Below are 21703 nucleotides of genomic sequence, written 5' to 3'. Positions count from 1 at the left end.
TGATCTAAAAACATATTCTATACTGTGGCACTATTTCCCAAGAGTTTACTGGGAAATCAACATGAAAGTACAAATTTGTAATGCCTCAGTCCATTATTTATTGTTCCACGAGAGCAACTAGATTAGGTCAATATCTCAGCATATGTTGGTTTCCTCTTTGCAACCTAACAAAACATACCACAAAGGAGATTAAAATTGTTCTTTTACTAAACTACAGAAACATACAGGAAAAAGGAGATGATGGCAGCTGAATACAAGTGTACTGATAGTGCTACTGAGCTCTTTATCCAGCTCTCTTCCCATGCAATCAAGGACAGAGGCAGGTAAGTGCCCAAATGCCTCCTGAATATTTGTGTAGCAGAAACTTTTCAGATGAATTTTCAGGGTTTTATTCTATTGATACCTGTAAAGGCTCTTTCTGCAATTGCCCATGGCACTCCATGAGTTATGAACATCTGATGAAAAGTGGCAGTAAAATAAGGATCCCTCCCAGTCGTCAACTTCCCCCTACCTCAATCTCTAGCAAATCAGGTGTGGTTTAAATTTGGAGAAGGAATAGCATAAAAATAATACCCTGAATCTACCTAATATTTTTCCACTAGGGAAGTCAAAAGACATTTATTATTTTATAAAAATAAGTACTTTGGAGATGAGAATATAGAGACATTATTATGGTCAAAATATTATGTTTGTATTGCAAGAGTCTAAAAATGTTCCATGCAAGTAGGAAACAAATTCTCTCATTTCCCAAATATGTTTTAAACTCTGTACAGTTCATGCAAAAGAAGGACTATTATCCAATTCCCATTAATGGTCTAAGACTGTCAGTTCATGACAGAACCAGAATCCGAAATGCACTTTCTTTACTTTTGAAAAACTAAAATCCTGCTGACAACTCTGCCAAATCCAGGTCTGTTATCCCATTTTTAGCTCTAAATCCTAATTATTCTTTCACCCTTTTCCCAAAATGAAAGGTAAAATTAATTGTGTTTGTTCATATACTTTATTTTCAGAGAGTTAGATGGCATTGCATTATGCTGAAAGTAAAAAAAAAAAAAAAAAAAAACAAAAAAAAAACCAAACACACAAATCAGTTGCAGTATTGCACATTTGAAACTTATTATAAAGTATCATAATTTCAAATTACCATTTTCCACAGCTGCACATATCTGTTCTGTGAAACATCCCCTCGCTTTGCTTACTGAAACTCTCTCAGCAATGAAGCTGAACTCACCTGAAATCATTAATGAAGTGGTCACTCACCTTTTTTTCCCACTTAGAGTGTTTCCTTAGAAGCTTCCCTCAATAGGTGTGCAAACCCTTGCACAGGAAATTTAAACCAGCCAACCCTAAGCTGCCTTTTCTGTATCTTCAACTGATGGCTTCAAAGCACCTAGACAGAGTCTGTGGGCTGAGTCATACAATGCATTCCTAGCAAACATCACAACCGCCACTTTTGTGGGCAAATCATTTATTTTCAACCTAGCCCTCACAGAAACCCTGTTTCCTCTAAACAGCCTGACTGAAGCCAAGGATGCCTGAGCATGTACAACAGGCTTGAGCCAAAAGACAGAGCATGCAAACAGAGATCTTCCACATCATCCCAAAGACTTATTTTCCATTCTTGAAGCCATCAACTCAAAACACACTATGAAACAGTTACTGGAACATGCTATTGCCAGCTTGTTCATAATTACTGGTTCTTCTTCCCAGCCTAATGCATAGCTAACTGAATGAGGGCTGCCATGAAAAGGGACTCAAATTTTAAGTCTGGCACAGCTAGATGATCAGGAGAGGAACACAGAGAAAACACACAAAACCCCGCAGTCTCCTCCGTGCAGCACTTAAGTCCTAATACAGGCTCATACAGAATGTGCTTTGAGAACAGCCTACCTGAGCTTTCCCTGAACCTCAGAAAAACTGCTTTATGCTTCATAGATTGGTGACCCAGGGCTCTCCTTCCCACTGTTTTGCTTGGTCACTGGGTCCGGGGCAGCACAAGTTGCACTCTCTGATGCTCATACCCCACTTGTGGAGGAGGGCTGGCAGGGGGGTTACTCACTTGCCTATACAAGCATTTCTCAAGTATTAGAGCCAAGATGCTGCAATATTTCTTTTGTTCCAAATGACACCTGGCTTTCCCTACCCCACCCCCCAGAAAGAGAATAGCCCTGTGTGCATCAGCAGGAGCACCAACACAGTTTAGGGTTGTGGTACAGATTGCTCTACTTTGTGGTCTTGGGAAATCAGAAGAGCTGTTTTCTCCATCAGACATCCTCTGATTTCTCTGCTGTGTCTCTGCCTTTGACAAACACTGGTGTGACACACACAGTCCACTAAAGTAGCAGTCACTTCTTCACATGCCTCCAAAACACAACTTTGAAGGTAACACTAATACAGCTGCTTCAATTCATTTTAAAATTAGATAAATGACTCTAGACTGAAGCATTTAACATCCTGTAAATAAACTCCTAGGCAAAAAAAAGAGAGGTTTTAAAATTCATAAAAAGAAATGGGGATGCAAAGTCACGTTGAAGATGGATGTTATTTGGAATTTCTATTTCCTATCACATGAGCATCCCCTTTACAAACCCTGACACTCTGCATACATATTTGCAGACATGAAGATTGGTCACCTTTTTGGTGTACAGCAGTTATATCCTTGGACTACTTATATTAAAACACATTGGGGCTATTTTTCTACCTTAGAGGCAAATTATAGCATATGAATAATGAATATTTTTTTAGATGCAGAGAAATAGATCATCTTCCCCTTCCCTCTGGCATGGTGCCTTACCAGCAAGGCAGAAGTGGAATTCAAGACCTCTTTATGAATAAGCAATAAAGTCTCATGAGATGGAATAGTTCAGTAACATCCAAAAAGGCAAATCAACTGGAGACAGAGATAGTTGAAGCTGAGTACCTCAGTTTGCACAGAATTTATTACCTCCTCTGCTGCAGGAGGAGAGTGCCAGTTCCCAGCTCAAACAGCTCTCCCCATCTTACCTCAAGAAGAACCTGCCAGGAAAGAAAGAATCTAGCAAGTTTTCACTTTGGCCTTTGAAGTTCTTCCTTGGCTGACTGATGCTCATCCATACATAACTAGAAGAAAAGACTTCCATTGTGCTGCTCTTTACACCAAGTGTATTATTCTCCAGACAAAAGCTTTCGAGTTCTTAACTTTTAAACACACCTCTCTTTAGGGCGTGCTGTTTCTAAGTCATAAAATCTTTTCTGTTAATTTAAAAAAAACAAACAAACAAAAAAAAAAAATAGACATCTTTCCCCCTTCATGCAATCTACTCTAGTTGTTAAATTTTTGTATTACTTTTTGCAAAGACACACGGCAGTCAGCAACAGAACAGACAGCCCTTGTCCTCAGAAATACAGTATTTTCCCCCAACACTGTCCCCAGTGGCTTATCCAACCGGGCTTTAAACATGAAACACAACCATTGTAGGAACTCCCCGGTCTTAGACGAGACCTGGTGAATAATCACTCTACTGAAAACATCTCCAACATCTGGCAACTTGCTGTTATTTGCAGGGTCTGTGCGCTGGGTCAGGCCGGGATGCAGGAGCAGGGCAGGGGGTTAAGCAATGAACATGCTCAGCACCTGCTTGCTCTCTGCCTGATTCAAATCAGTATTCTCCTCTCATGCCCAGGAATGCTAGAATTCCTCTGTTTCCTCAGAAAAACTCAAAACTTTTTCTCCCTCGAGGAAAGGAGAGGAGAGAGGGAAAAAGAAAAAAGATAGGGGAAAAAAAAAAGAGGCAGAAAAAAACTTTTCTATTTAAGGTCTGACTAAATTTCATTTAAGACAATGCAAGTCTTGCTATTACATTCAATAGGCCTTTTTTGAGATTTATGAAGAATCTCACATGTTTGACACTATTCATTAGAGGAATCAATGGTGTTAAAAAAAAAAAAAAAAGAAAAACACACAAACCAAAACCTAAATTTACTGTTTAAAGAACAGACTTCAACAATACTCTTTTTCTCGAAACTCAAGAAGTCGGTAAAAATTATTTGTTTCAACAACTCTGGAAATCAGATTGTGCCTTACTGCAAGTTGTAATGCAGCTTAACATCTAAAAACTTTTTTCTCTAAGACCTGTAGACAAGACCAAGCCAGTGTATCCACTGCAACCAGCTCCTCAGCTTTTTGGCTCATAACTTGATGTCCAAGATGATGTACAATTTCTCTTTGTCAGGAAGAATGTTTATAGAAGAAATTTCAGATTTCATATAATAAAAGTTCAAAAGCAAACCAAAATAGTTCATCTTTAATCAGCCTGTGTAGCACAAAATCCCACCACTGAGAAATGCATTCTCTTGCATAAAGATTGAAAGCTACAGTTTTAAACCATAAATACTGGCAATATACAACAAAAGAATGCTAAAGGCATGATTTTTATCTCCTTCTGCTCAGTCCATGTTTCTGTTTTAACAAATACATTAGTAAAAAATAAAACTAATTTTAAAAGAAATAAAATGTTTTAAGCAACTATCCAGAAAATATAAGTTTTTAGTGAATGCAACAGCAACACCAAGTTGCAGAAAAGAAACCAGGGCAGGGCTTGCATGCCCAATCACAACCACATAAATTTCAAGCATCGAATACTCTCTTAGAACCGGTGATTATTTGTATTATTGAATAGATTTTCCACACCACATATCTGAGAAAATTGCAGGGTATTCATGGGAGACCCAGCAAAACCAGCAAAAGACATGTATCAATAGTTGCTGTATTCCAGTAAGCACACTGTGGCTCAGAGCCTCAATATAAATTGAGGCAACACCTCTGAATTCATGATCTTGATCCCAGACCACACTAGCTATTGATCTGCTTTAGCTGTAAACAATAGTAATAAAAGTATTAAAAATAAAGGTGCACAGTCTTTACCATTTTGTCAAAACACACACACACCTGCTTCTCTGCACCAGGGCTTGCAGTATTTCTCTGCTCAGTTAAGTGTTGCACATCATGGGCTACGGGCCCCTCTACAAACAACACCTAGTGTTCCCCAACTCTGCAACCCCAAGGGCTGGATTCCAAGGACAGGCTGCAACCCTTCCTAGCCACAAAGCATTTGTTCTAAAACTTCTTTCCATCTGGATCTGCAGTTTCAGCAGATAAACTATGGCAACTGAACCTTATAGCACTTTTGATTTCTGGACCCCAGGTACTTTGAGATAACATTGAGGGAGGAAAATATCATTGGTCCCATTTTTAACAGAAAAAAAACCACAAATAAATAAAAACTCCAAACAAACAAAAAAACAAAACAAACAAAAACAAACAAACAAACAAAAAGGCAACCTCCCCCCCTCCAAACCCATACCCGGGGTGGGCGGAACCACAACCACACAGTTACAAAGAGAAAATTGAAAATTTGACCTAACAGGATCACGTGACAGAGAAACAGCTCCTTCTCCACAGCATACACCGTCAGGATGCACAGCAAGGGTAGGGCACGGAGGGGGGAGGAAATTAAGGAAAGCACAGAAATCAGGAAACAGCAGCTTCTTCCTACTCAGGAGGAGCATGGCCAAGCAAGGGCAGAGACCAGTAACTGGAAGGAGGAGTGAGCAATCCTATCTCTGCTGTCTCCAGGCACAAGCAATGCAGAAAATCACTGAAAGAAATGCAGAGCAAATTGTACCAACTCCAGCCAGTTTTCCTTTAAAACAAAGCCAACTCTTCCAGCACCAGTTTTGCCATAACCACTTTTCTCATGTTTGTTTGTATTTAGGGGTATCACTTACTTATGAACACATCAGTCACCAGGACCACTCTTTCCTTCTCAAAGGGGGTGTTAAAAAAGATCCCTTTTCCCAATTCAAAGATGCAGAACCACACTCTTCACAGCCCAGTCAGAAGACTGTTAAAGCCTATGGAAAGATGTCATGGGCAGCCCCTTTTCTGCAGCAGCAAACCAGCACCAGCTGTCTGAGGGGGGCGGGGGGAAGCCCTTTAGCCGAAATCACTGGGACCTGAGGGATCCACTCAAAGAGCTGAATGTCACCAAGTGCAAAACACCACCTACAAAGCACAGCTGTGACCACATCTCCACCTAGAGAACACAGCGGTCCCGTGTAAGCTTTAAACTTCACATTAAATATAATGGAAAGCACTTGCAAGCCTCCCAGAAGAAAAAGGCAGAGCAAGGAGCTCCCTGGGTTGGAAAGAGGGTAGCACCAGCTCCCACCTGTGCTGGGAGCCACCCCTGCACCCCGCCCTAAATCGCCAGGGCTGTCTTCACTGCTCCAAACTCACACTCAGAAAAGCACAATGGGTCTTTTAACCTAAGGATCCCCTACAAAAGGGGGCCAAGGTGCCCCGAGGGAAACTCACATCACTCCAAAAAACCCCTGAGGTTAAAACAGAGGAGCAACACAGAAGTGCATCCAAGGAAGTTCCCTCTTTGCCATCCTGGGAAACCCACCATTCTGTATGCCCTCCCTATGCTAGCCAAAAAATAAGCCCCAGGTGGCCTGTTTCTTTAATAGAGTGACTTTTCTGCATGGTAACACTCAAGATTAAGAACAGATGAGTCCCTCATCCACTCTTTGATGACCTGGAGGATCTTTTTTTCCCCTCACAGCACTTTTCTGGGGTGTTTTATTTTTTATTTATAGCTACCATTATCAGGGTTCAGATACTAGATATAGTTAGGATTCTTTTAATGCTCGCTCAAAATTTTTGTACCTGATTTCTTCTTCCAGGACTGACAAGTCTGTTCCTGATGTCAGATTAAGAGAATTATTTATGTCATCAATCATCACTTCATCTTTTCGACTGCCAACGCAAGAGAAATACAATAACTTTGAATTCTGGTTTAAGTTCTTCCTTGGCCAAGTGACCTCTAACAGCTTGGAGACAAATCTTCTTTACAGCTGTCATAGTGTAGGGTTTGACAACCATTCGAATTAAGGCACTGATATCTTTCTGAAATTTTCAATTTGTTGATTAGGATCGAAGGTTGAGGGGAGGAATGCTGTATAGGGGGACAGAGCATGTCTCCTCTTCTGGCCAGGGAGGAGCCAGAAATCAGAGGCAGAGAGCAGCACTGCCACCCACCCCACCAGGATAGAGCAGATTGGTTACAGAGCTCCTTGCAGCAGAGAGCCAGGGGCGGTTGTTTGGCTTTTTTGCTAAATCATGTATTTAAAAAAAAAAATGTTAATGCCATTTTCTAAAACAGCTCTTTTTAATTTGTTCTGCTTGTAGTATTTTAACAATGCTTACTTGGCGTGTCAGATCTCTTCTTTACCAACAAAAATACACATTTAGCACTATAAGATGTTGCCAAGTCTGAGAAAGTGAAAGTGTTCCCTCAAATCTGAAATATAATTAAACTTTCATACAGGGCCAAATTCAATGATAACCTGCATAGCCCTTACTGAGAGCACAGGACTGTTCAGATGTAAATGACAATAAAATTTGGTATCAAGAAACTTTTTAAACATAGAGGAAGAAGGAAAAAACGAAAGGACAAACAAAATGTCTGCTGTATGCAGCCATTTTGCATTTTGTGAGCATCCCAAGAGCCTGCAATACTTCTGGCTGCTTCAGTCCCTTCGGGGCACCAGCTCTGTGCAGGCTGGTCAGGGTCACCTGCCCTGGTGCACACAACATGCAGCTCACTACAGTCTCAGTGCTGTTCAGAATAGGTGGACAGGCAGTTAGTTTTAAAAGTTTTTCAAAAGGAAACACTGTATTTTTCTGGAAAACAAGTTGTGGGTACTAAAGCAACAGAGGCCTGTGTGGTTTTCTATAGAGCTGCCAAATATTTGAGCATTTTTGCTTGAGCCTGTTGATTTAAAAGAGAGCAGGTCAAATCAACTGTGCTAAACCAGGGATGAACCCACAGGGCTTTTTCCTGACTGTGACATCTGTTGTACAATCTTCTAAATAGGTTTCTAAATGTTTTCCTCTATTATTTTCCAGTTCCACGGGCAGCGGCAAAGAGCATAGTTAAGTTGTATACCGTGCAGGGAATGTCTACCACGGGCAGCAAGAGAGGTCAGCACATACAATGCCTTTCTCTGCACCCCATGTATTAAAAATCTACAGAAAAAATTTGTAGACTGCCTCCAAAATACTGCACCATAAAGATTTGATTTCTACTCACTTAAAACACCACTCCTTACCTAGTAGTTGTTTGAAAAAATCCCTTCCTATATGTAAATACTGATGATCTAATTCAGTGTTTGCTCACACACCATCATCAGTTTACCAGCTGCAGTGGAGTTAATTTTGATTTTGTACCTTAGTAAATGGAATTCTGGAGTTGTTGTGGTTTTTTTCAAAATCTGTACTTTTCAGGATTTCATTGTGAAAATGGCAAAACAGTGTATTTCGCTTTCCATTTTCAAATTTCTTTAGCTAAATATTTTCCACTTCCCTTTTTTCTATCAAAACACCCTTTCTGGAAACAACTTATTTTGCTGTTCATGAAACCAGCTGAAACCTAACTTCCAGCTAGTTCTGTGTATGTTTTTTTTTTTGGCCACTCAGCCTGACAGGAGGGGCTGGGTAGGTGTCAGAGTATCAGGACACTGATCCCCCCACCTCACGATCCATCTGACCCTTCAACACTTCACACCACATCAAACAACCGGCCCTTAGGTCAAAATAAAAAGGAAGTCCTGCCACACCATCGCCTGCAAAAAGGGATTTTCTGTGGAAACATTCCCTGCTACTCCCTAAGCCTCGTTTCTGTAAAACCTGTCTATATTCATCTCCATCTTCTGTGAGCCAGCTAAAGACACAGAAACAGAAAGTAGTTTTAAGTCCAATATGGTTATACTGAGTATGGTTGGTGCTACTACCTCACAGGGGGTATATGGGTTATATATTGGTTACATTTTTAACAAGGCAGAGTAGTTTTTCCAAAAGAATTGTGGTTGCTTTTGCTTCTCTGGGCTGGTACATGGAAGGGATTCCAATTATATTGGCATGAACAGTCCTACTCATTTATATAAGGTGAATAAAATTTGACAGGGGCTGAATAAGCTGTCTGCTTGCAGAAATGTCAGCCACAGACAGTTTATTCCTCATACTATTCAAACCAGAGTGATCTATGTGACATTATATCTGATAAAGAAATTACTACATAGTCATTTTTGGATCAGACATCCAACATGAGGCATATCACAAATATAAAAATCCTTAAGATGGGTCCTTATAAGGGCTTGTGTGTGATATAAACACTGATCAAGTTTGGCAGAAAGTGTACATCCAGGCAAATATCCATTAAAAAAAAAATCAAAAGGTAGCACGGATAACACTGTGCTCACCACAGCTCTCCATGGAAACAAAAAAGTTGAGTTCACAGACTTAAGGGAAATTTGTATTGAAAATGCTTTCAAGGAATGTTACCTCTTACTCTAGGACAAAATGCCTCCTTAAGTAGCTGAGTATTTGTAAAGTATGCACAGACTGGTATTGTAATCAGAGACAATGAAACAGAACAGAAACAGAGGGTATTTAAGAAAGAGAACAAGAATATTATGATTAAAAAAAATCTGTCTTAGCCCTTCACTCTGCTGTTTGTCACAACAGCAGAGGAGGCTCACCCACCTAAAAATCAATGCAAAACCAGGAGAGGATTAGTGGCTTTACCAGGCTTCTTACTGCTGTTTTTGAAGCTAAATTTCTGTGTCAGGTGGATGCAGAGGAACCTGGATCTAACATGCACACACCTTACAATTCACGTGAAACTTCATATCATAATTACAAGCCAACATAACACATCCAGATTGCACGGTCTCTTCTACAGAGGATGTTGTGGGATATATTTTACTGTCTCTGAAATAAGTGTAGCTTTCTACCATGCAACAGGGAAATGATTATTCTCAAGGAGTCTCAATTTTCTGCACAGCCTGGTTGATCCAACTTTCCCCTTTTTGAGAAGGGACAGTACAACTATCCTCACTGAGGCAAGCAGGGTCCATAAAATCGAAACTGAAGAAAATGCACAAAGAAATGCTGCAAGCTTGTTTGTATTGCCTTTATACTGAGAGCCCAATTTGGAGACTGGTCTGGCTTCTCAAGCTTCCTTTATTTTATTGGCAGCCCTGGACTATTTCTCTCCTATATGATTTGGTATACAAAGAGAAGTTATCTTTTTTTTTTTTTTCACCCTTTAGGCTACACTCATCAAAAAGATTACATGCAACAAAATGGGGTTTAGTAAAATTCAGTTAAACACATTGTATTTTACCTGCTGCAATAGTAACATTTCAATGCACTGTATACTAAAGTGATTAAAACAAAATCAAATCCAATAATGCTAAAAAAATATCCTCCACAAAACTGTAAGAGCATACAGTGCATACATAAAACAGACCATGCAAAATAAGGATTCCATTCAAATTTCACATCTCATTAAAGACAATTTGGCCATTAATCCATACGGGTTTAGGAGCAAAGAAGGATTTTCCAAGACAGATAAACTGAAATGATCCTCCTTTGATCTCCGAGGTTAAGAATCAGCAACAATGGAAGATGAACAACAAGGGGCAGAACCACTGGCCTTTTTATGTGCCACAATGGCATCAGCAAACAACTACTTAATCAATATTTGGCCAGGGACACTGAAAACTTTCTTTTCAAATTTTAATTCCTAGTTGTAAAACAACTGTAGGGCAACCAGCAAGATAAGACATTAAACTGACTGCTTAATTGCCTTTTACTGTCTTACTAGTTATATATGCACATTCTTAATAGTTCGTAGATCTTTATTTACTAGGATGAATAAATGACCTGTCAACAATTACATCGAACTCCACTAGCTAAATAATCTCATCCCATGACACACTTTAACTCTAATGTGTCCTCAGTGAGTTTTAATTTCATTACGATTCACGTTTTTTTCTAGGCAGAGTGATTTAAACTGAATTAGCTTAACAGCATGGGGTAGGAGTACTCCAGGGCAAGTAAAGTAAAATGCCACACTCACTCTACACTAAACAAGGTCTTGTGGTGAATTATATTACTGTACATAATTTTTATTAGCCAGAGAACTCAGCGTTTGGGGAACACTTGGAAGCATCCTGCATTTTTATTTCTATATTTTGTTCTTTCTCTGGCCACATGTGTTTGCTACATAGGATTTAAAGTGACATTTACATGGAGAAATTCACATTGACTGGCTTGCTCTGATTTATTGCTTTGTGTTTCACTCAATTTCTTCTTAAATTAACCAGAGAGCACTTTGTAGTTCTGCTTCATTTCCCAATGAAGTTTTATTACACAGCTCTGGAGACTCATGATAATTTATCACTATCAGCTTTATTGGCCTCCCTCTTCTAAACCCTGTTTCAACCCTTATCAATAAGTAATCCCAATACTAAATTAACCATCCCCAAATAAGTGTTAGATAAAAGTGTTGTCTTTGACTGATACAACAGAGAATCACTATTGAGAATCAGACATGGAAAATTATTTGTTTTAAGGATTTTATCAGTATTGGCTTTTACTTTCAGCATTAATTGCTAATTGGCTTTTTATCTAATTAAAACCTCTGTCTGTCTGCTGATTCCATCACTACCTCTGTAAACACAGACACAAAGATCCTTGTCCTCAGTAAGAGTTTTGCCAGAGTTTCACTCGGGATTAGAGTCACACTCTTACGTAGCGGGTACTTTACACTAACAGAATAGAACAAATTTGGGCCCCATTCCTGCCTGCCCCAACCCACGTGAGTAACGTTACACACATGAATAGGCCCTTTGAGGGGGACTCCTTGCTGTTACTCGCCTATGACAGCATTTGCAGAACTGGAGGTCTGATACCCAAACCACCAAACCCATTTTACATAATAAACCTGGGGATTTCTCCCAGAGCTGCTGTTGCTCAGCACATTACAGAGCTGGTTTCAAGAAAAGCCTGATCTCTACTGTGGTAAATTCCTGCTGACGTCAAGGATTCTGCAATCACGGGAGGATCTGGAAAGCCGAAGATACAAATCGCATTTTCAGAGCAAGTCCCAGCCACACGGAAATCAACCAACCACGTTTCTTGCCTCAGCCTTTTCAGAATGACACTAATAGATGGAGATTTTCTAAGCAATCAAATAAGATGTTAACTTGAGTACAAATTCAAGTTAATGAATTGCTGTGTGTGAAGCAATCTCACATTTGCTAACATTGCTCACATTTGGCTTTGTTCTATATATATGCAATTAGAAAAACGAGAAAGGAAGCCCAAAGCAATTTTGTTTGAAGAGGCACTGACTCTTAAGTTGAAGAAAGTGTCCCTGAGACGGCAAAACACGCAAAGCCATTAATAAAATCATGATTTTAAGAAAGGGATATGATGTATCTATATATTCCTTCAGAGAGTCGCTGCTATATTAACACCCTTTCTTCCCACACCTGAAAGTATTACTAGTGCTTGTGTCAGGCGATTAGCCTGCAGTTAGTCTGACAATTAGCACTCTCCTCAAAATCCCCCCCTTCCCAGCTCCCTCCAAGACAGGAGGGTATGGGCTACTCCCGGCAGCTCTGGAGCTGCAAACTTCACTTTCAAGTCACTCTAAACACAAACATTTAGCACCTTTCTAAAAATGCTCAGCATGCTGGGACATCACGCTTGATGGTGAGGTCATTATTGATCACTGTGGTCATCAGTTACTACTATTATTAGCTTAGAAAAAGTATTTGGAAGCAGAAGCCTGGCCCAGAGCCCCGCAGTGACGATGGGTCAGGCAAAAGAAACAAAGCTGTCCTGAGATTGTGTGGCATCACCTACATCGATTTACCCTTGTGCCCCACCTGGCTTCTCTACCCAGACTATTAAGATATGAGGAAAGAAAAGGGGAAAAGACAGAAAATATTGTTGGCAATATTTGCCTTGAGCCAAATACTGGACTCACTAAGGAATTTTTCTTAATTAAGCACTATTTTCTTGTCAGCTCTGAGAGCCTCAGAAACAACACTGTTCAAGTTACACGAGTTGATTTCTTAGACCTGCTAGTGACCAAATATATAAAGTACTGTATGAGATTCCAGACTCAAGAAGATAATTGCCTGCAGCCACAGTCATCATATTTCATTCAATAAGAGAATCTTTACCGGGAACACTGAGCAGGGGAACACACTGTGCTTCTCAGCCCACAACAGCATTGCACACAGCACGTAAGTCCTCTCACCACTGTGCCCTGGGACAGGACACTGCAGCAAAATCAGGACAAGCCCCGCATTAGAAAATCACAACCAAAATCTAACTCAGCATCTGCCTTGTCCCAAGCTCCAGCCACTAACCCAACTGTCTACGATACAGAAATGAATGGGATGAGTCAAACTGATATCTGGTGCCTGCATGTTAATCCCCTCCCTTAATAAACTGCCTTTATTAGTTTAGCAATCTAAAAATAACTGGCTGCATGATAGTGACCAATTCTAATCAAAACATCTGCCAGCCCATCTAGCCTGAGCTACCCTTTAGATCGTGTGCCACCACTTCAAAGCCTGTGCATCAAGTCAGTAATTGTAACATTGCATCTAAATATTTAAGCTAGGGGCTGGTAGTCGCGTGTCCCATTTACAGTCAGCATCTGTCCTCTAATTCCATTACAGTACAAAGCAAAAATGTTTCCCAAAACTCACAAACAGGAAAAGCATCACACAGCTAGAGAGGCAGCAGCAGCTTGAACTTTCGAGCTGCTGAGCAGGGCTTTTGTGCTAAGGTCCTTTTTCTTTCTCCCCCTTCAAACTCCCCACATACACACACTAAAATAGGGGTGGTGCTGAAATTGTATTAATGTGAGCCTCAGGCACACAGAAAAAAAGAAAAGAGGAAGGGGAGGGAGAGGGGGGAAGGGTTTGGTCCAAGATGAAAGTAAGAAGAAAATAAAGGAGGCAATTTAGTCTGCTGTAGCCTGAATTGCTCTCAGTACAGCCAAGGGTAGAGGCTTGGGATGAGTAGGGCCCTTTTTGGACGGGTGCGCATGACTGGGGGAGGATCCGCCAGGACAGGGCCCGGGGGCCAATTCCGCTGGCTGGGAACAGAGGCCCCCTTTGAGGCCAGGCGGGGGGGTCCCGGCCCCGGCCCCGGCACCAGCCCCAGCCCCAGCCCGCACCGCCCGCTCACAGCGGCCCGAGGACCAGCTCTACACCCCATCACTGGAGTGCTGAAAGCCACTGTTTTCTACCAGAAAACAACAGCTATTTTATGAAGGGGGGAGTTATCAGATTAGTCAGCAAACCAAACCACACATAACTCCCACCAAAGGTACAAGCGATTCCCTCTTCTGTAGCGGTTATGCTAAAAATAAGCCCTGATGTGCCATATAAAGGCACAAAACTTTCTCTCTCATGTTCTTTATTTATGGCTTGTGCCTTTAAGAGAAAATTATCACGCATGCAGAAATACAGATGTGCTATTGTAGAACTACCAGCTTCCTGATACATACACACTGTGACAGTCAAGGTTTTCTTTAAATATATACTCAAAATCAGGGTTGAGGGTGATGCAAACAGAAATGCTGAAATACAGCATGTACAGGGCTGCACGTGTGGCATCTGTAAACCCCGGTGAGAGAATCATATTTAAATGTCTGCAAAGAGGCTGGAACAGAATCACACAGGGCATACCAAAGTTTACCTACACTTATATATGTGGTGGGAAAAATCCCAAGTCACACAATATACTGTTTCTATCACACATTTTTCAAAAATATCATGTTTCTATATTCTCTAATCCCACTCTGCTGTAAGTGCTCTCTAAATCTTGAATTAGCTACCATTAAAATGACAATTGTTATCCCTGCTCTCAGAAAAAATGCCACTCCTTGAGCCACGCAAAGGTCCACAGTGAGGAGGGGATTTCAGGCAGTGTCAGCAAACATCCAGTACTTATGTGTGCTCCTGAGCAGAAGAGCAATACTTTGCTCTGTGCTCAGCCTCAGGACTTGCTTTCTGATCTATCCCACAGCCTTCCCTTGCACCCATGGTCTGGGATACCTCAAGCTCCTGAGACCAGAGCTATAAAAATTCCACATACTGCAAAAGATTCACACTTTTCTCCCTCCGTAATGTGGAGCACTCAGAGCTGAGCTACCACACGAGGGTTTTGCTGCACAGCCCGTGGATAACCTTTGGAAACACTGCAAGCAACCCGAGTATTGGAAAGGGCATCTGAGATGCGCTGCCAGCGGGCACCCTCGGCCACACCAGGCCTCATAGCCAGGCTAGTGGGCACTGGCAAATATGATCCTGCAGCATCAAAATCCTTAGGAGCACTGCCAGGTATTTCAATAAGAGGGCAGGATGATTTTTATAGATGGGGTGAAATTGAAGCTTCTCAGTTGGCAGTGGGCATTGAAGCAGAACCTTTTTTTGTTGATTGGATACAGAAAGTAGTGGCAGACTTCTTTTATGGTTATTTTTTTCAGGTAATGATCTCACTAGTGTGTTGTACCTATGGTATTACAATACATGTAAGGCACAAGTATGGCAATACATCTTTTCTGGAGCAGCAGAACGCTCACACTGCAGCATCCTGGCCACTCCAGTAATGAGATTAAGCAACAGCTTGCTAGTCAGGGAGGGGGAGCAAGCATTGCTGTGGGAAAGAGCACGCTCTCCCTCCAACTGCCAAACCTTCCCAGGCACTGTCACAGAACAGACAGGATTATCAAAGCTGCTGTTTCCACGGAACTGTCCGGTCACGTTCATGCAGAAAAAACCTGCTTGCCCAGGGCAGGGTAGGGCTACACTACCCCTTTTAGTCAAGGGAAATTTGCTACTGATCAAACTCAAAAGAGGCAAAGTTAAGACATTCGCATCCACAGATAGTGAAGGAGAAGGTACATTAAGGGACAGAATGCAGCCTTCTCGTACAACTGGGAGGCAAGAGTGAGCCCCTGTTCACAGCAAGGCATCACTGACTTTCCTGCAAGAAAAAATTTTGGCATTCCATTGGGCTGGCAGGAAGCAGCCATGCACCCATATATAATAAATCAGGAGCCCCCCTTTAAAGTGCAGAGAGTCAAAGAAGAGAAAGATTGTTTCAAAGACAAACAGGGTTGGGTTATATTGATAACAAAATTTTTTCTCTTGTTGTCTCTGTTAATTACTCTTTGTTCCATAAAGTAATAATATTATCAAAGCTCACTATCTTCTGTTTCTAATCTCTATCAAGAAATTCAGGAAGGCAGCAAAACCAGTTATCTAACAAGTAGGACACTGAATTTAGCTATTTTTCCCTTGATGCACATCCCCCTTGGAGCAATCCTCTGTTGAAGGAGACACTGGAGGAAACTCTGAACCTATCCTGTGGGGGCAGCTAGACCAGCAATCAAATCGTTGTCTTCTGGCCTTAAAAATCTCGTATTTAGTTTTCATCTTCTGCATGTTTGTATTACGCATATCCACGCAAACACAGACACACAGAAGATGAAGTTTCTTAAGAATTTTAATAACAGAGTTGAAAACTATATTTTGGGAGAGTTTAGGGGTTTGTTTCTAAAAAACAAGGACATTTTCTACTGTTAAAGAATGGGTTCCAGTTGTCCTTGGATGGCACCAGCACCTCAGATGCCTAGAAATTCTAGAAACACTTTCTGCCTAAAAAGAGCTATTTTTTTCCACGATGGAGAGTCCATAAAACTGCGTGGAGCATCAGCTATTAGGGGCTCATTGAATAATTCATCCCTCATTGCAAGCCCATAATGTCTTTTCTCAGCCTTTTGTGGGGCTGTTTTCTCTTCTTTTCTCCTTGAATTATAAAAAGGTTGCCTTCTTTTGTTCACATCAAGCTGCTGCTAGCTGAAGCTTTGTCTGTGCAAAGCCAAAGTGTGAGTTTCAATGGACTCCCCCCTCTTTGTTTTCCAAGTTCATCTCCAAGTGTAGATTGTGTATAGAAGGCCTTCTTTGTAAAAGCTGGAAAAGTTGTACAAATGTTTGACCAGCTCATTTGGTACTTTTGTCTCGCCTTCTCCAGTGCCTGTGCATGTGCTGGGCAGCGACTTCCACACAGAGGCCCCGGCCGGGCCCTGCCCTGCCCCTGCACCCTGGCCCAGCCAGGAGCCGGGCATGGCCGCGGCGGGGGCAGCAGCTGTCCCCCCGGAGCAGCCCTTCACCTCCGCCTTGTTCAGGTTGCAACCTCCTCACAGCCCCTGGCCAAGCACCAACACATGCTCTTCCCAGCAGTTTCAGCAGCAGAAAAAACAAAACGTGCGGCTCCCTGCCCTGTTCACGACTGTAGAGACTCGAGGCTCCGCAGTCTTTGGCTACAACTGCCCCTTCTATGCAGCTGTGGCCTTTTCCTTGGCTTGGGAAAGGAGCCCCTGCATGGCTGGGACTAGGGAGCTCTGTGGTGGCTCCAACGCTCCCTGCTCCCTGGTTACTGAAAGCCAAACTCACATTGACTCCCATCTTCGTTCCCACCTCCGCGCCATTACTGCACACCGGGTCGTTCCAGCGGGGGAACGGGATGCGATGGGACGTGGCAGCCATGCCATTAGGGCTAGCCCCTCGCCCTACACCTCCCGCTGCACTGGCCCCGGGACAACCTCCGAGAGAAGGGGAATGATACCGACCAGCATCTGGGACTGGTACTACCCCATCCCAAGACCCTACGGAGAGCAGGGGGAAATGGGACTTTACCTCTTTCACTGAGGATGCCATCAATGCTGTGCTTGGCCTTCTTGTCGCCGTCCTCCACCTCCTTCCTTTCCAGTTCAGCCTCCTCTTCCTCACCTTTCCCGAACTTGCTCCGCAGGATGCGGCTGATGGAGCTCACTTCGGGGGGGAGTGCAGAGCTGTGAGCGGCTCGTCCCCAGAAGCCCCCCCGCGGCAGTCGAGCCGAGCCCCCAGTCAGAGCCACTGCCCGCGCCCCGCAGCCGCCATCAGTCGGGGCATTGGGGAGGCAGCGACCCGCTCCCCTCCCCGCGAGGTTTCACGAAGCATCGTCCCGCACCGGATTCCAGGGCGGGCACAGCGGCTCTCAAGTATCTTTTTTTTTTTTCCCGAGCCCGGGTGGTGGATGATAAGAAAAGGTCGCGGACACCCGCACAAATACTGCTTCGGCTCCATGTGCCCCCCCGCCCCATCCCACAAGTAATCCACCGGCACAGGGAGCTGTTCCCCATCTCCTACTTCCCAGCTCCCGGACTCCGGCAAGACACAAGCCCTCCTGCGGCAGCAGCCCGGCGGGGACGGCGGGGAAGCGTCAGGAGGAGGAGGGGAGGAGAATGAAATTACAATTTAATTGAAAACACCCCGTCGAGCACAGGAATCCTCCCAGGACATGCCAGCCGCTCCGTGGGCACTGGCCCGGCCCGGGGCTCCGATCCCGGGGAGTCGGGGTTCACCCGGGTATCGGGCTGCCCCCCCACCCCCGGGCTGCCCCCGACCCTCCGGGACGCGTCCGAGCCCCCCGCCCCGTACCTGACGGCACCGTGTTGCGGTCACACACCCCGTCCTTCAGCAGCTTGTCCCGGATCTCCCAGCTGAACATGCCCGCGTTTTCCCGCTTGTATTCCTCGATTTTCTTCTCAACATCCGGCGTCGTCACCTGCTTCAGTAAAGACAAGGCGAGCGGGCACAGTCTGTAGGGCCAGAGGCGGTCGGGGGAGCCCGGTGTGCCCCGCCGGGACCCCCGGTGCGGCCGGGGCCTCCCGCGCCACCGCCAGCGAAAGCCGACACCGGCCCCGCTTAGAAACCCCGTTATAAAACACCCGAGGACGGGCAGGGTAAAATCAGAGGGGACACAGAAGGTAATAACGGGCCCGCATAAGACGAACAGTCCCCGCGTTAAACGAAACGTCGCAGGAAGTCTTCAGGGGCTACGGGGAAGGTGGGACCGAGCCCTCGGCAAGGAAAACCCCGAATTAGGCAGCACTGGCTGCCGTGCGTCCGAGCTGAAAGTCCCGGGTAAATTCTGGGTCGCGATTAGCAGAGGACTTCGGGCAGCGAAGCCCCAGGTTAGTAAAGTTTCGGCTCAACAAAGGTTGCGGCGCCGAACAAAAAAACAGCATAATAAAAAAAAATCGGAGAGGTTCGAGTACCTAAAGGTTCCTTCGGTGGCCTCGTGGTTTTAAGATAAAGCTAAAATCAAACAAAAGAACGGTCTCCGGTCTGGGAACAACCTTATGTTCGGATAACACGCTTGTAAAAAATTACATCTACTGCCAACACCGAAAGGAAAAGTTCGGGCATTACTACTTTAGAAGAAACAAAGGGGGAAAAAATCTAGCAACAATTTCCAACAGAAACATAAGCCTTTACTTTTCTTTAATGGGAATGAAAAGCTAGAGGAGAAGGCTAATCTTGGGACAAGAATTCGTCTGCATTATTGCGAGCACAAACTTTTCGGCGGTGTGGCTATAAATACACGCAGCTTTAGAGCGGAGAGAAAAAGTAAACAGAGGAAGAGAAGGAGCGGTAGGGAGACAGACAGAAATACAGGTCGTTTTGTTGCGCTTTGCACCGAAAGCAGGAAGGGCCCGATCCCGCCGCGCTGTGCCAGCCCTTCACCGGACCGATCGAGTCCCGGTCCGTCCCGCAGTGCCGAGCTCTCCAGTGGTCCTGCGGGGATGAGTGTAGGGCATGCGGGGCTTTGGGCAGCCAAGCGCTCAAAATAACACCCTTTTCGCCCTAGTTTCGTTTGAGATTTGTTTTTCAATAGAGTTTTCTTAATTAAAGTATCTAATTTCCGCGAACTCCAACGATATTTTGTAAAACCTCGGAAACTTTGTGAGCAACAGGCAGGGACACGGCAAGGGTGCTGTGCCCCATGCGTGTCTACGCCCACCCCCGGCCCTCCCGGGTGCTGCCGTCCCGCCTGCAACCCCCAGTGCCGGCCAGTCTGGGCCGTGTCCCAGTCGGGCCTCGCTCCCCTCCACCGCGGCCGGGGTTTGCCCGGCTCCGGGCGGGCAGGAGGGGCTCACCTTGGGCTTGCTGCCGCCGATGGCCCCCGGCCGGATGGAGCCCGTCTCCTGGTACCTGCAGAGAATTTTGGAGACGCAGCCGTGGGACACTCGCAGCTGGCGGGAGATGACACAGGGCCTTATGCCATGGTGGGCCATCTCCACTATCTTGTGCCGGATATGGTTGGGTAAAGGCCTGCCATTGATAAACACTCCTCCGAGCTGATTGACTCTGCCCTGGCCTAGAGGGGTAGAGACTAGAAAAGGAGGGAGGGGAGGCAGGGGAGTAAACGGCGTTAACGTCTTCTTCGGATCCTGCTGCGTCTTTTTTTGTTGTTGTTGTTACTGGGTTTTTTGTCGTTACTTTTCTATAAAGCAACTCTCTCCCGCCCGCCCCGCCGCCCCGCAGCGCGCCCGGGGCCCGCAGCTCCCGCGGAGCCCCCGCCACCACCCCGGCGGGCAGGGGAGGGCGGCGGGCACATACAGGCTTCACCTGTTGCACTCGCGCCCGAGCTGGCTTTCAAAGCCCACCCGACTCCAGCGGAGAAGGGGGAAGAGATGCGGGAAGGCCGCGGTGTCCCCGGCGGCGCGGTGGGAGCCGCCGCACCGCCCGTCCTCCCTCGGGCACGGCCTGAGGGTCCCCGGCACTGCGCGGCCCTCGTACCGTCGCTGCCGCGGGGAAGAGCGGCCACTCGCAGCAGCCCGGCCCGCCTGGGACATGTCCACGGTTCTAAAGTTCCTTTCGATTTCATTCACGTGGCTTTTATTTGAGTTTAATTATTTTTTCTAACTTCGCCCTTACTTTTTCCCAAACTTTGGGCTCCCCAAACCACCGCCCTTTCACTCCGCTGAAGAGAGGACTCGGAGCCCGCTGCGCTGCCGGCCTCCCTGTCGGTTCCTCCCGCTCCCGGGATGGGCCGCTCTCAGTGAGCGAGGATGGAGCCGCCGGTCCGCAGCGGCCCAAGCCCTGCCCGTCCTGGGAAAAATCCCTGCCCTGACAGCCCGGGGGAAACCAGGCGGCTGTTCTGGAGTCCTCCGTGCGCCGGTTCTGGCGGGCCAGGGGATCCGCTTTGTCCCGGAGTCCCGGCACGGAGCGATTCTCCCTTTCCCGACCGGGAGCAGCCCGAGCGCGGCCTTACCTTCCAGCGGGAACCCGCTGCGGGGGTAGTTCTGCCCGGCCCCGGGGCGCATCATCCTGGGGACAGCTCCGGCCAGAGTTGTCATCGCGGCGGCAGCGGTCGACAGGGTTATATCCAGGTGAGGGCTGATCTAGGGGAGACCCGCGCTGTCAGCGGGCCCCGCCGAATCAGGAGCGGTCCCAGAGGGGGTGGGGGATGCCGCCGAGGGGCGGGGAGGAGGCAGCTCCGCCACTGCCCCTTTGTCAGTGACCCGCGCTGCCCCGCACCGGGAGGGCAGGGGCCGGGCCGGAGCCCCGCGGGGTGGCGCGGCTGGGCGCGGGGAGGGCGGGCTGGCGGGGCGGGGGGCGGCGGCGCGGTGCCCAGCGCGGTGCCCGGTGCGGCGGGAGCGGCGGCCGCGGGGCCGGGACCATTTATCGGCTCCGTGCCCGGCGCGGCTCCGCCGCGGCGCCGCCGCGATTGGCCCGGCCCGGCCGCGCCGCCCCCGCTGATTGGGCGAGCGGGGCGGCTCTCCCGCATCGCCCCGGCCCGCGGCTCCCTCACACCGGCACCGCACGGCCCGGCCCGGCTCGGTTCGGCCCCGGCACCGCACGGATCGCCACGGCCCCACCCGGCTCGTTTCGGTTCGACACGGCACGGCAAGACACATCCCGCGCTGACCCCACTGCCAGAGCCGTGCTG

The 21703-nt window shown here is 46.0% G+C and overlaps 1 protein-coding gene across 6 annotated transcripts in view; it reads right to left on the bottom strand.

The window, feature by feature from the left end:
* Positions 1-21357, bottom strand: part of PAX3 (paired box 3) — a 76172-nt gene extending 54815 nt beyond the window's left edge. For 2 of the 6 annotated variants that reach the window (XM_064666549.1, XM_064666551.1), the window contains exons 1-4: positions 21026-21346; positions 19908-20143; positions 18406-18535; positions 17623-17757 (exon numbers count right to left, since the gene is read on the bottom strand). In XM_064666549.1, the coding sequence (XP_064522619.1) occupies positions 17623-17757; positions 18406-18535; positions 19908-20143; positions 21026-21110 (586 nt within the window). In that variant the 5' untranslated portion in view covers positions 21111-21346. Of the gene's footprint in view, positions 1-16591; positions 16897-17622; positions 17758-18405; positions 18536-19907; positions 20144-21025 lie in introns of those variants that run through there. The other 4 variants (XM_064666554.1, XM_064666548.1, XM_064666552.1 and 1 more) reach the window with 4 other exon arrangements.
* Positions 21358-21703: the final 346 nt, after the last annotated feature.

Source organism: Pseudopipra pipra, chromosome 10, assembly GCF_036250125.1.
Source record: "Pseudopipra pipra isolate bDixPip1 chromosome 10, bDixPip1.hap1, whole genome shotgun sequence".
Taxonomy (NCBI): domain Eukaryota; kingdom Metazoa; phylum Chordata; class Aves; order Passeriformes; family Pipridae; genus Pseudopipra; species Pseudopipra pipra.
The sequence above is the reverse complement of the archived record's forward strand: the minus strand, read 5'-3'. Positions and strand labels throughout refer to the sequence as shown.